Source organism: Quercus suber, unplaced genomic scaffold (assembly GCF_002906115.3).
Source record: "Quercus suber isolate HL8 unplaced genomic scaffold, Cork oak 2.0 scaffold_64, whole genome shotgun sequence".
Lineage (NCBI taxonomy): Eukaryota > Viridiplantae > Streptophyta > Magnoliopsida > Fagales > Fagaceae > Quercus > Quercus suber.
The window spans coordinates 569,412-584,476 of record NW_027069529.1 but is presented as its reverse complement, the minus strand read 5'-3'; the positions used below and the strand labels follow the sequence as shown (position 1 = coordinate 584,476).

Genomic DNA, 15,065 nt, shown 5'->3' with positions numbered 1-15,065 from the left:
CACTTACCTCACCGCATCACAGCAACTATGCATCAATGCATGTTCATGTTATATGCATGTTCATGGTAGTCCAACAAATCAAAACCCTAACTAACATAAAAGAGGTTAAAAAAACAAAACAAAACAAAAACTAAACAGAAAAGCAACAGCTTAAAGATAAGCAAAAACAACTCAGACAAAGGCATGTTCCATAAATAAAATAAGAAAACAGAAGCAAAAAGGGTCGAATTAGGGTTTCTGCGCATACATAGGGCCTGCGTGCATAGCCTAATGATATGCATACACATACTTCTAATATGGGTAGGCATAAAGTAAGCATGCGCACGCATACGCGCCCTAAACTCTAACCAAGAATACAAGAATACTAGATAAGCAGAATTTAAAATCTTGACTTTGATCATTCCCTTTAGTCAATCTAGTCACAACCAAACCAAAATCAGTTAATAAACCTTTGAAACTCAATGATCAAAACTAGAAAATGTCTCAATCATAAAATTATTGACTTGAGGTTGTTTTGTGGAAAAAAAAAAAAAAATCCTTCTTTGATACACTATTTTCTAGTGCATCTTGTGTGTTTTTCTCTAAAATCCATCCTCCTTTAAAAATCTACCATTTCCGGCTTTATATAGTAGAAAATAGGGGTTTGGGATGAGTCCTAGATGACATGATATTTTTTCAAAACCAAGTTTAATGCAAAAAAACCTTTCATTTCTAGTTCCTAGAACCCTAGCATGCGCATGCATGCCCATGTAGGTGTACGCATGCATGAAGCATGCATACACAGAGCTAGAGCATGCGTGCGCATATGCGTGGATGTATAAGCATGCCCTAGGGTTTCCGTGGTTTTTATTTTTTTAAAAAGGGTTTATTTAGTCAAAAAAGAGTTATACTTTTCCAAAAACACTTCTCAAGATAATTTTTATCCGATTAGACCCTAAACCAACCTTGAGTTTTAGAATTCCAACATCATTGGGGAATGGGGGACTAAGTCGTAAGGGGTACAAAATGTGGTATCTACAACCCTGATAGGAAAAGAAGCTATGAGGAGAGCCACACGGAACTCCTCATAGTCGAAGCCACCCAAGAGCCGCTTGACATAGGTGTAGACACCTCATTTTGTACCTGGTTAATAAACTTTAGTCCCTGGTTTGAATGGTGAGCTTGACATGTCTAAAAAAGTAATTGAAATTATTTTGATAGTTTGGAAGTAATCATAACTCAAAAGTGCTCAAATCGCTTTGAAAACAATGCTAAAAAAATGACTTTTGCTCATTCATTTGACCATAACTTTTGATCCACAAAGAAATTTTGAGTGAGGTTTATTTCAATGGCAAGTAGACATCCTAGGCTTCAATTGGAACACATATTTTGCCTAATTTGGACTTAAATTGACAAAATTATGACCATTGAATTTGGGCCATCAAAGCTATCAGAATTAGGGTTTCTAGGGACGCATGCGTACGCATGCACAAACCTTGGTATGCAAGGCCCATTCCAAAACCTCAAAAATTCTATTTTTAGGGCCCAAAGCCTCACTCTTTGATGAGGCCCGGCCCCTAGACCCTTTGGAACATCCAAAACCCTAAAAATAAGCCTAAAAACCCTAGTTTAAACCTATAAATACATTCTTATGCCTCCAAACTAAAACCCTAGCAAGAGAGAGTTAATTTTTCACCTAAACTTCTCCAAAAATATCTCTATTACTCATTGTTGCAGAAACTATTTTCTAATCTAAAAAATTAAAATTAAAAAAAAAAAAAAAACCTTTTTCAAACAATCTTTTCAGGAACATCTTTTACTTTGAGTTGTGATTTCCTATGAACTATTGAATATTTTGATTCCCTTGATTATCATTGAATCTTATTGTGTAGGCACTGAAGAGCCAGTTAAATATCAAACAAATTGTGTTCCATAAGTAAGGTGAGTCACTCTTCATGGCTCTTCCTTAATTTTGGTTTTGTATAACTTGTGTTCTTGTTATTCATATTTGATTTATATATTATATGTTCTTAGAGATATGTTTTGTTTTTTTATGTCTCTTCATGTTTTGATTGGAGAGTTGAATGATTTGATACATTGATGAACATGTTTTGATGTTTTTCTTGTTTGTTGTTAGATCTAATGCATGTTTAAGAGTAGATTTTATTTTGTTTATCTTTGATATCTTTGTTGTTAGTTTAGATTGTTTAGTTTTATGTGAGAAGCCTGTTAGGTTTGGTTTGATTGTTGTTTTGTTGCTTGCTTTAAAACTGTGTTTATGGGTGTGTATGTGTACGCGTACGCATACTCATGCCCAGAAATGCAGATTTAAGGTTCTTGCAATTTTGATTGTTTTGCTTAGTTTTAATCCTTTATTTAAGTCTTGTTGAGTCTAGTTTTCACATGTTTAGATCTAGGGTTAGTAATGTATGGTTTAGGAACATGCATTTGATTGGGATGATGGGTATAATATGGTTTATGAACATGATAATAGTAACATGCTAGGGTTTGTGTTATGCCATGCTAGATGTATGCTAGGTTGGTTTGACATGTATGCTAGATAAATGTTAGTAGATGCCATGATAGATGTATGCTAGGGATTTGTTGTGATGATAAGAATGATAGATGTATGGTTAGGGATGTTTGATACCATGTTGACTATTAGATGAATGCTAGTGTGTGTATGAGTGAGAATAACAATATTGAGTGTGCCTTTAATAGGGTTAAGACATAAGACAAAACAAGAGGAAGCCAACCTTAAGGTTGGGTAGTTTTGGGTGCCTAACACCTTCCCAAGATGGGACATCAACTCTAAACCCATATCTCTAGTAGTAAGATAAAAAAAATGTCCTTCCTCGAGAGAACGCTATATATATGGTTACTAGACCATTGTAAAAACTAGGTGGCGACTCCTCCTTGTGTCCATAATACGGGATACCACTCCTCCATAGTTGGTACTCAACGTCAGTCATCGAGAGTGTAACAAGCATGAACGAAGGAGGATCCATCAGAATGGAGATAACGGCGGCTACCTCAAGGCTTGGATCAGTGACAAGAGGAATACCTACCCAAGGTCCCCAAGTGATCTGTAAAAGCATTCATGGTTAGAAAGAAAACTTTTGAGACATGCAAAGATAGCTATTAGAGAAGATTTTTACTCACATCATTAGAGGAGAGGTTGTTAAGGTGAGCCCAAACTAAAGGCAAATCCGTCAGGTCCACATCTACACTGCAAGCGATGAGGCCATAGTTCAAGGCTCAACACTGCAAGGAAAGGAATACATAACAATTTGCAAGATAATAGTTTACAAGATAACATATAACAGTTTGCAAGATGATAGTTTGTAAGAATACAAATAACAATTTGTAGGATGACAGATTGCAAGTAGAGAACACGATACAGTTTGCATGATAGTTTGCAAAATAGAGCATGGATACAGTTTGGAAAGATTTTGGTAAACTTAGATGGCATATGAATAAATATAGTTTACAATAGTATGAAGTACAACTTGTGAAATTACGTGAGAAAAGGAAAAGAATTTAACCTCAAGGAGCTTCCAAGACCTCACTAGCTAGCGCAGAGTCCTCCGGCTGAGTATGTCCATAGCCGAATAATGGTAGGTGAGACAAACATAGCCCCAATTCACCTCCCATGCATGCTCAAAGTTGCAGAAGAAAGCGAAAGATCTCAAAGACACCATCTGCCCTCCATTGGCGAAGAGGTACGCCCTCAACAGAAACAACAAGAACACCCTAGCCATCCAAGCACAATCGTCAAGCGTCGCCTACGAAAGAGGTCTGTAGTCTGTCTCCAAGTCAAAGTAGCGAACGCACTCACTCGAGTACCTACGCCCCAGTAGGCCTATGCCTAGCAAAATACCCGACTCACCCTCTAAATCAATTACGGGCCCATCAAATCTTAGGCCGATCATCCAGTAGAAGTTATGGAGAGTCACCGGTAGTATCCCTCTCAGCAACATGGAAGGTATGGGTAGTATCCCACCACTTGTCAGCTAGTGCCTACATTAGGATGCTGCTGGCAACACCCTCCGAAAGCAAAGGTATGATGGGCTTAAAGCCTACCTCGTGCACTAAGGCCTTCTTATCTTTTGTCAAGACCATATACCTTGAAAAGATACTGCTAGTACTACCCCTACCCATGAAAGACAGTAAGACTTGCAAAAGATGAGAACAAAAGCATGAGGATCATGTTAGATAAGAGAAAAAAGTGAAAAGAATTCGAAATTGGACAAAATTAGAGTTTTTGAGTACCAACATGACACAGAACTTGTGTATACGTATGTAGGGTCCCTACATGCGTTCGTATAAGCTAATGAACACAAACACGTACGCATGAAGAGTGGATGCATACGCATGAAGCCTAGCCATGCACACATGCACGATATATGCGTACACATGAAAACAGAAAGAACGGGTTCTTTGACAGTTTTAACCTACCATGAATCAAATATCATCCTAAACATGTTCTTACCCTTCCTAGGACATCAGGTTTTCATCTAGACCCATCCCATAACAAAACTCAAGCATTTACAAGTCCAAAACAGGATTAAAGCAAAACATTAGAGCAAAACTTGAAAATGAGCAAAGTTTGAAAAACTTACTGATCTAGTTTGTGCACCCTCTAAAAGGTGGTTTTATGGCCTGAAAGTCAGTGGAGGGGAGAGGTTTTCTTGGTCTTGGATGTCATTGGAGAAGATGAAAGAGTTTGGGAGAGAATGAGATTTTCTAATTCTACGAGGTATAAAGAAATGAAGAGAGGGCAAAAGCTTTTGTAGAGAAAAAAGGGAAGTTGAAAAGTTAGAGAGAATGTGAAGAGATAAGGAAGATGAAGAAGAATAAGAAAAAAAAAGAAATGGTTGGTAACCATTGAAGAAAAATAAAGAGGCGGGAAGGTGTCTGATGACTAAACTACATTATGTGTATTTTAGCAAAAACAAAAATTAGAATATCCCCAATGGACTCCCGGGAGATGGGAAATGCAAGAAAAATTCCAAAAACATCCCCAATAGGTCATGAAATATCAAGAACGCTACAAGGACACACCGAAATGACAAAAACACCCTCAGCAAATTGAAAGACATAAAAATCATGAAAGCACTCCCCAGTGGAATGGAAGGCCCAAGAACATTCTCTAGCAAACTAAAAGTCACCAAGGAAACTCCATCTTGAGTTAAAACCATCAAGGAATTCCCCGTAGATCCAAGATACCAATACAACTCCCTCGTGAGTTACCATTGAGGTTTTTCTCCCCAGTAGGTTAGAGTCCTCAAGAATTCCCCTACAGGTCCAGAGCATCAAGACAACTCTTTCATGAGTTATGAGAAAAAGAATTCCCCCCAGAAAGTCAAGATCATTGACAAAATCCCCCAGAAGAATTATCCCCAATGGATTATATACCATCAAGGACTTCCTTGTAAGTCAAAAGCTATTAATAAAACTCCCTTGCATGTCAAATTCACCAAGATCACTACTATACTTGTACAAATATCCTATGGGAATTGAATATGTAGGCACAAACCCCTAAACAAGAAAAGAAGAGAAAATATAGAACTTGAGTACATATCCTTCCTAGAATTGAACATATAGATCAAAATTGAGGCGTAAGCCACCCAGAATAGAAGAAATTGAGATAGAGGTAAGGGCCACCTAGAATAGAAGAGATTGAGATACAAAAAGAAATTACCCAGAGGCAAGAGCCACCAAGAGAAGTTGAGGCAAGAGTCCAAGATGGACACCACAGAGATGTATCCTTTTAGCTTGTAAGAGCACCTTGTTTGATTGGTTAATGGTTGAAGCCATTGGCCATGTTTGATTTTCTCGTTTTTAGTAACTCTAGGATAGTGAGTCACTCGCCTTTTGATTGCAATTGGCAAACTAGGATCTTGGATAGTGAAATTATCGTTACTCATTTCTGGGTAACAACTATGGGACTTTAGACATACGAATCCCACGCAACTCTACAGAGTTGCACCCCGCCCTATCTATGCGTGTTATTTGCCATGTGCCTAGGTTGGGCCCAAGCTATACATTGAAACAAAATGTTTTGTCTCTTATTCTTTTGATTCCAACAATAGAGCTCACGAATAAAAAAAAAATAAAAAAAATAAAAAGGGCATCTGTAGACACCGCATTTTGTACCCTTTATGATTCAAGCCCTCATTCCTTAGTGATGTTATAATTCTAAAGTCCAAGGTTGGTTTAGAGCCCAATCAGATGAAATTTGACTTAACAAAAGTATTTATGGAAAATATAACTTAGTTCTGGAAAACAAAGGCCATGAAAATCCTAGGGCCTTTGTACACATACACGGGTATGTGTACACATGCTCAAGCTCCGCATACGCATGCTTCATGCATGTGTACATGTACACATGCATGAATACGCATGCTAAGGTTCCAAAAACTATGTAAGACAAGTTTTCTATGTTGAAAACTTGGTTTGGAACGAAGCCCACATAATCTGGGAGTCGCCCCAAACCCCCATTTTTCGACTATATAAAGCCATAAAAGGTTCTTTTCAAAGATGAGAGATTCTGGTGGTAAAACACATAAGATTCACTAGAAAATAGTCAATCAAAGAGGGAGTTGTACAAAAAATATCCTCAAATCAATTTTATTTATTGGGACCTTTTTTGGCCTTGATCTTTGAGTTTGAAGTTTACTGCAACATCCATCTCACTTAAATTTAATTTAATTGCTTTTAGTTTGGAGTTGATGAATTATTTAATTCATTTTGGAAGTGATATTATTTTATATTATGATATTCTACCAGGAAAAAAAAAAAAGTATAACTTGAATAGTTATTTTGTGGATTATTCATATTTAACTTTTAGTCTCCTTATCAATTAAGGAAAAGATAAGAGATTAAAACCTTTTTGGGTTAGGAGTTTAAGTACTATTGGAATTCTTAGAGTCCTAGCCCATCTAAACAACCTTAATATGAGTCTTGGAAGCTTATTTAAGTTTTTAGTGGGTTTTAAATTTCAGCCCAAGTGAAAACAGTTTTAACGTGTAAGTAAGTTGGGGCTTCCTACTAAAAGACAAAGAGAGAAGCTGTGAGATTACAGGAAAAAAAAAATTACTGCATTCGTGTGTTCAGGTATCCCTCTCTCACAAAGATCTATGAGATAATCTATAAAGCTAGTGTAGTATATTAGTCTTGCAAGAACTTTTCCTTACGAACTCTTGACTTAAGGTTTTAGATGATTTTTTTTTTTTTTTAATTTGGGATTTACGTAGCTTAATTACTAGTGGTGATGACTTTATGAACCTGGTAATCAATAACATGGTTTCGAGTTCCTAAATTTTTTTGTCAATACCAGCTATAGAATACTAAGTCCTACTATAACAATCTAAGGAAAAGCACTAGCTACATCTGCGCTATACCTCAAAATGACTAGTCACAATTGAGGCTCCTTGTAGTTGTTAATAAAGCCCAGTTCAACCCAGTAAATACCAGATGTGGGACTTATTGCACACCCACACACATCACACAATCAATCAAATTGGGGCATCACAATCTCCCCCACTTAAATCCCTAACGTCCTCGTTAGGGCCCACTTTGTGAGGTAGTGTCTCCGAGCCCACATGGGGTTACCGAGCCGGCTTTGATACCATAAGTAACAACCTAAGGAAAAGCACTAGCCACATCTACGCTATACCTCAAAAGGACTAGTCACAATTGAGGCTCTTTGTAGTTGTTAATAAGGCCCAGTTCAACCCAGTAAATACCCGATGTAGGACTCATTACACACCCACACACATCACACAATCAATCAAATTAGGGCATCACAATAAAAATTAGCAACAAATATTACTGGGGTTTTAGAAAATATGCCAATCTAATATCCTTATTCGTGGGTAGTAAACAATTATAGACTATAGCAAGTGGTAGAATTTGCAGTGTGTCAACTAAACAAGGGCTTTTTGGAATCCAGAGCTTTTGATAAGAAATAATTATACATTATTTTAATGAATAGCTATTCCTAATAATGAAAACACAATCAAACAACAAGGGCTATTACAATCTATCAAATGTTTAGGGCTTGAAACTGCATTCTTTTAGTAGATATGCATGTTTGGTGTGGCAACCATTAGGCCACAAGCTTATCTCCCCCACTTAAATCCCTAACGTCCTCGTTAGGGTCCACTTTTTGGGGTAATGTCTCCGAGCCCACACGGGGTTACCGGGCCGGCTTTGATACCATATGTAACAACCCAAGGAAAAGCGCTAGCCACATCTGCGCTATACCTCAAAAAGACTAGTCACAATTGAGGCTCCTTGTAGCTGTTAATAAAGCCCAGTTCAACCCAGTAAATATCAAATGTGGGACTCATTACACACCCACGCACATCACACAATCAATCAAATTGGGGCATCACACCTACAGTTAGAGATTTTATGGATGCTATATATTTATTTTGGGTTGATATGATCTACAAGCATATGATTATTTGGAAGCCAACTTGTACTGGGAGAATCAAATAACATAGAGATCTACATATTCGGCTCATTAGAATTTTTTACTAGGTACTGATTTTTGGAGTACTTGATAAAGCAATTGAGTACTAAATTAACTATAGTTTCAGAATAAGTAGTGATATATGAATTTTAAGAGTGAAATTTATATTTTTTTATTGCTGCCTTAGTGTAACCATTCTTATTGAGTCGTTTTGTCCTTATTTAGGTTCTAGTTGACATTGATTCAAACAACTGAAGTGAAACTTGGTTTAACAACTAGAGGTAAGTGGACTTCAGAACATGATGTCTCTCAAGACATGTATATTCATATATATATATTTGGTAAAAATATATTTATATATACATAATTGCAAAAGTGAAGTTTCAAAAACTTATACCATTATCAATGCTTTGTACACATACATGAATTTTATTATTTCTTAAGTGTTACTTTGAAACTGTATATGTTAAGAATGACTCAAAACTATATTTTTGAGAAATTATTTGTTATTTCATATATGATTGGTATTGACAATATTGTAATAAAGTAAGAATGTTTTCAAACATTCAACTAGACAATTTGTAACATTAGCCAACACAGGGTAAAGTATTGACCTTCGGCCGATATAGTGTTATTATGGTGTGGTGTAGTCTAGTGTTATGGTTTGCTTTTCGAAGCTAGTGTTATCATTTGTGTAAGGTTAAATTTATTCAATCATGTGTTGCCTTTATTCCGTGTTAAATTTTGTTTGTAATTTAGCAATTAGATACCCTGTATTTATGTGGGAATCATGTAAGGGTAGTGTGTGAAAGAGTGTGAAGAAAACTCAAGATGTGTGCAATTCAAGGGAGTCTCGCGACTAGATCTCGTTACTAGCTTGCGATCGGAAAGTCGACAGAATGGCACACGTGAGAAGCATGTAGAGGGAGCTGAAGGGTCAAAACAGCTGGAGCACTACAGGACAAAACTTCTAGTCTGGCTAGGCAGTTAGCTCGGACTCATTTTAGTCGTAAGACCGAGTCGCTAGAATGCCCTGTTTGTTGAAAACTGACCTTTGGCATTTCTCATACACCCTACTGTAAATACCCTTATTCCTACAAAATGTAAAGAGCTTCCAAAGAGAATTTTGAAAGAGAAACTCTAGAGAAAAATAAGATTAACTCATCCACAATCTTCATTCATTGATTCTCTAAATTCCTCTACTCTCACCCTCTCCATTGACATATCCTTAAGAAGTACATTTAGCCAAATCCTTATCTCATCATACCCATATCAGTGAGAAGGTTTGATGGAAATAAAGATAAATGCAGCGAAAAATAAGTTTTAAACAGATCTACTTCATTCAATATTGATAACACGTACTAAGTAAATTTCAGAATTTGAGAACAAGAGATCGTACCTTGAAGCGGTGAATTTCAAAACAAAGATTGAAGCACTTGGGACTACTTTTAATCTTCACTCCAATTCCACTAACGCCCAAGATGTGTGGTCTCTCAATTGGTAACAAAGGGATGACTAGTGAGTGACAAAAACTCACATGCACACCATTTCACAATGATGTTTCTTACTTATGAAAATCTGAACGTTTTTCTCTTTGTCTCTAACCAATTTATCTAATTAGGCTGGCCTTTTAGGCCTTACCAATTGGGCTTAAGTGTGTAGCTTGGAGTGGGACCAAAATGGACCAATAAGACACTAGCTCCAATGGGCCTTGGGCTTTTCTGTCAACTCTTGACAAGTCCAAAGTTACCATTAATTATATTTAATACCACTATATAAATATAGTTGCACTCTAGGTCTTATCTATAAATTATATCCCAAGACTTTATTATACATGCAACTCCTTCATAAAATATTCGTAGTAGTATAAAGTCATTAATGTAGACTACCACTTTGTAAATTATTACATCTTGATCCTTGAGTACCCGGTTTAATCCTTTAAGTTATTCATCATATATTTATGAAAACTAATTTCATAGATATATACTTTAGTAACTACTTACTAAAGTGGTTAGGCCTAACTCTCTGAATAACAAACCCATTAAACTTATCTCAAGGGAATATTTTATATCTCCATTAAGAAACTATAAATTCCATCTTGAGAATATATGTTCCATCAACACTAAATGTGGCTGTCCAATATACTGAGGTTTTGGCTGTTACTTTAGATCTCACTCCTGATATATCAAAGCAACCTACACCTTATAATCAGGTCCATTATTCTCTCAGGATTAAGAGTTCATGCAAATGTAAGTCGTGAGATTTATTATTCATTTAACAGTCTTTAGGAGAATAATAAATCTCACAGCGGTCCAGTTCAATATGTCTTAACTCTTAAAACATATTAACACATCAACTAGAAGTCTCCACTTCCATGATCAAGACAAATCATCGTAATTGATATGTTATAGTCTTCGTAGATGAAATGCCCAATTTCATCACTGACTACGAACTATAATTCTGAGTTTACAAAGAACTTGTGATTTATATATTTTGTGAATCTTCACATAAATCACATACTATACATCTCATGGACTATATGATAATGTCCGAATATTCATGTTACCATTATTTCAGATAATAATAAAACAAATTTATTAAACATAATATTAAGTCATACATAATGTCAAACACAATGTCACACTTAATATCATACATGGCATCATACAATAGGACTTAAGGGCACTAATCCTAACAATCTCCCACTTGCCCTAAAGACTATTGTGCACTAATCTAACTCCCATTCTCTCCAAATGTGACTCGAAAGTCCTTTGAGGCAAAGCTTTAGTAAATGGATCTGCTAGATTATTTGCACTTTCAATCTTTGCTACCACCACATCTCCACGAGCAACAATATCTCGAATGATATGGTACTTCCTCTCAATATGCTTTCCTTTCTTGTGATTCCTTGGATCTTTAGATTGTGCAACTGCTCCACTGTTATCACAAAACAATGTGATTGGAACTTGCTCTATTCTTATTACACCTAGGTCAGAAAGGAACTTCTTGAGCCATACAGCTTCCTTTGCTGCTTCACAAGCAGCAACATATTCTGCCTCCATGGTGGAGTCTGCAATAAAAGATTACTTAATACTCCGCCAACTTATGGCTCCACCTCCCAAGGTGAAAACACATCCTGAAGTGGATTTTCTGAAATCTAGATCCGATTAAAAATCTAAATCTGTATAGCCAATGGGAATCAAATCCTCACAACGGTAAACAAGCATATAGTCTCTCGTTCTCCGTAGGTACTTGAGAATATGCTTTACAGCTTGCCAATGTTTTGGTCCTGGATTTGATTGATATCGGCTGACCATGCCAACTGAATAGCAGATATCTGGTCTAATACAAAGTATGGCATACATGAGGCTTCCTACTGCAGAAGCATAAGGAACTTGTCTCATCATTTCTTCTTCCTCTTGAGTCTTAGGCCTTTGGTCATCAGACAGAGGAACTCCATGTCTGAAAGGAAGCAGTCCTTTCTTGGAGTTTTGCATGCTAAACCGTTCTAGAACCTTATCTATATATCCAGCTTGTGATAAGCCTAACATTTTATTCTTGCGATCTCGCCAAAACTTGATCCCTAGAATAAAGTTAGCCTCACCCAAGTCCTTCATATCAAATTGGCTTGACAACCAAACCTTTACCGATGACATTACCCCTACATCATTTCCAATGAGTAGAATATCATTAACATAAAGCACTAGGAACATTACTACTTTATCTTGATGTCTTTTGTACACACATGGTTCATCAAGATTTTGTTCAAAACCAAATGTCTTGATTGCTTGATCAAATCTGATGTTCCATGACCTAGATGCTTGCTTAAGTCCATAAATGGACCTTTGCAACTTTAGCTTCAGACATTATGCTAAGTCTGAAGAGATGTTTGGTGAGCAAGGCCCATTCTGCAAGGCAAGGAGCATGAGGCAAATTTATAATACCAAAAAGTGGCTGAAGGTACTTCAGTGAGGGAGCATTTGTCTTAACAATGATCTCTAACCTGAATACATTGGAAGTTTTAGGTGCCGATATCGATGGAGAATTCCAAGTGGATATGATACTCAGTGCGCTACCAGAATCATTCAAGGAATTCAAACTAAACTATAATATGAATAAAAAGATTTATACTGTTGTCCTGAATTAATGAATGAATTGGTAGCGGCAGAAGGCATTCTTGGTACTTCCAATGTTGAAGCCAATGTTGTGAAGCTTCTACTTCTCAACCTAAGTCGAAAGGCAAGGGTAAGAAGAAGAAGAAGAAGGACTTCACCAAACAAGAGGGTAAACAGTTGCCTTAGGGTTGCTGATAAAGGAAAGAAGATCAAAGGAAAGTGTTTCCATTGTGGTGAGAAAGGACATTGGAAGAGGAATTGTCCAGTATTCAAGGCTGCCAAGAATAAAGGTATGAATAATACTTCCTTCTTGAAATATGTTTGGTACAGAATCCCACGGATTCCTGGTGTTGGATTCAGGTTGTACTAATCATATCTGCAATTCCTTGCAGGGGTTCCAGAGAGACCAGAAAGCTTAAAGAAGGGAGTTGTTCTTACTTTGGCTGATGGGAGCAAGATTCCAGTTGTAGCTGTTGTGTTGTAATTTATGTTTTGAATCTAGAGTTTTAATATTGAAGACTGTTTGTATGTACCTAATGTTCGTAGGAATTTAATTTCTGCTACTTACTTAGGTAAACATGGATATTGTGTTATCCTGAAAGACAATGTTGTAATAAAGAAGGATAAAGTGTTTATCTGTTTGGCAATATTGTGGATGGTCTTTATATTTTAACTCCTGATAAGCATGAATTATATAATTCTGAATTAGATAATAACTCTCATGTAAAATCATTAAAGAGAAAATTTCCTTCTACTAGTAATGCATATCTTTGGCACTTGCGTTTGGGTCATATTAATTCAAATAGGATTCAAAGACTGATCAAAGATGGACTTTTAGAGCCCATGGACTTTGATGAATTTCCAGTTGTGAATCTTGTTTGGAAGGTAAAATGACCAAACGACCTTTTAATGCAAAAGGTAGAAGAGCCAAGATTTGCTAGAGCTAGTGCATTCTGATGTTTGTGGTCCTATGTCAATCCAAGCAAGAGGTGGCTATGAGTATTTCATTACTTTCACTGATGATTACTCAAGATTTGGTTATGTGTACCTAATGAAACGGAAGTCTGAAACCTTTGAAAAGTTCAAAGAGTTTAGGGCTGAAGTTAAGAATCAATTAGGTAAACGCATAAAGGCCATTCGATCTGATCGTGGTGGCGAATACCTTCTTGGGGATTTTAAGGATTACTTAACTAAGAATGGGATTGTATCCCAATTGACTGCACCTGGAACTCCACAACAAAATGGTGTAGCAGAAAGAAGGAATAGACTCTTTTAGATATGGTTAGGTCAATGATGAGTTATTCAACTCTACCTATTTCTTTTTGGGGATATGCCTTAAACACAGCAATGTATCTTCTGAATTTAGTACCTTGAAGTCTGTTCCAAAACACCTGTGGAGTTGTGGATGGGCGTAAGCCTAGTATGAGACATCTCCATATTTGGGGTTGTCCAGCACATGTGTTAAAAGGAAAGTCTGACAAGTTACAGTCTAAAACAGAAGTGGTTTTCTTTGTGGGTATCCAAAAGGAACTGTTGGAGTTTATTCTATAGTCATAAAGATAACAAATTTTGTTAGTACAAATGCTAATTCTTGGAAAATGACTATATGAATAATTTTACTCCTAGAAGTAGAGTTGTGTTGGTTGAAATGAATGAATCTGTAAATGAACAACCAATAGATGAAACTAGGGATGATGTGGCTGTATTAGATACACCACAAGATACTACTCATGACATGTCTAGTACTCAGGTGCCTCGTCGTAGTGGGAGAATTGTTCGGCCTCCTATAAGATTCATAGGTTTGGGAGAAACTTATGAAGCTATCTCAGAAGAGGTTGAATCGGATCCCTACACATATGATGAAGCATAAATGATATAGATGCACATCATTGGGTCCAAGCTATGAAATCTGAATTAGATTCCATGTATTCCAATCAAGTTTGGGATCTTGTAAAGGCGCCTAACGGCATTAAACCTGTTGGTTGCAAATGGGTTTACAAGAGGAAGAGAGGGATAGATGGAAAGGTTGAAACCTTTAAAGCAAGGCTAGTGGCGAAAGGGTATACACAAAAAGAAGGTATTGATTATGATGAAACCTTTTCTCCAGTAGCAATGCTTAAATCTATCAGAATTCTCTTATCCATTGCTGCTCATTTTGATTATGAGATTTGGCAAATGGATGTCAAGACTGCATTTCTTAATGGCAATCTTGAAGAGGAAATCTATATGATGCAACCGGAAGGTTTCATAGCAAAGAACCAAGAGCATATGGTATGTAAGTTGCAAAGGTCCATTTATGGACTTAAGCAAGCATCTAGGTCATGGAACATCAGATTTGATCAAGCAATCAAGACATTTGGTTTTGAACAAAATCTTGATGAACCATGTGTGTACAAAAGACATCAAGATAAAGTAGTAATGTTCCTAGTGCTTTATGTTGATGATATTCTACTCATTGGAAATGATGTAGGGGTAATGTCATCAGTAAA

At 36.6% G+C, this 15,065-nt stretch overlaps 1 protein-coding gene across 1 annotated transcript in view; it reads left to right on the top strand.

Moving 5' to 3' along the window:
- Nucleotides 1-12,607: 12,607 nt before the first annotated feature.
- LOC136067247 (uncharacterized) overlaps nucleotides 12,608-15,065 on the top strand; it is a 6,208-nt gene continuing 3,750 nt past the window's right edge. Inside the window, exon 1 of the mRNA XM_065772808.1 lies at nucleotides 12,608-12,706. Coding sequence (XP_065628880.1) covers nucleotides 12,608-12,706 — 99 coding nt within the window. The remainder of the gene's footprint in view (nucleotides 12,707-15,065) is intronic.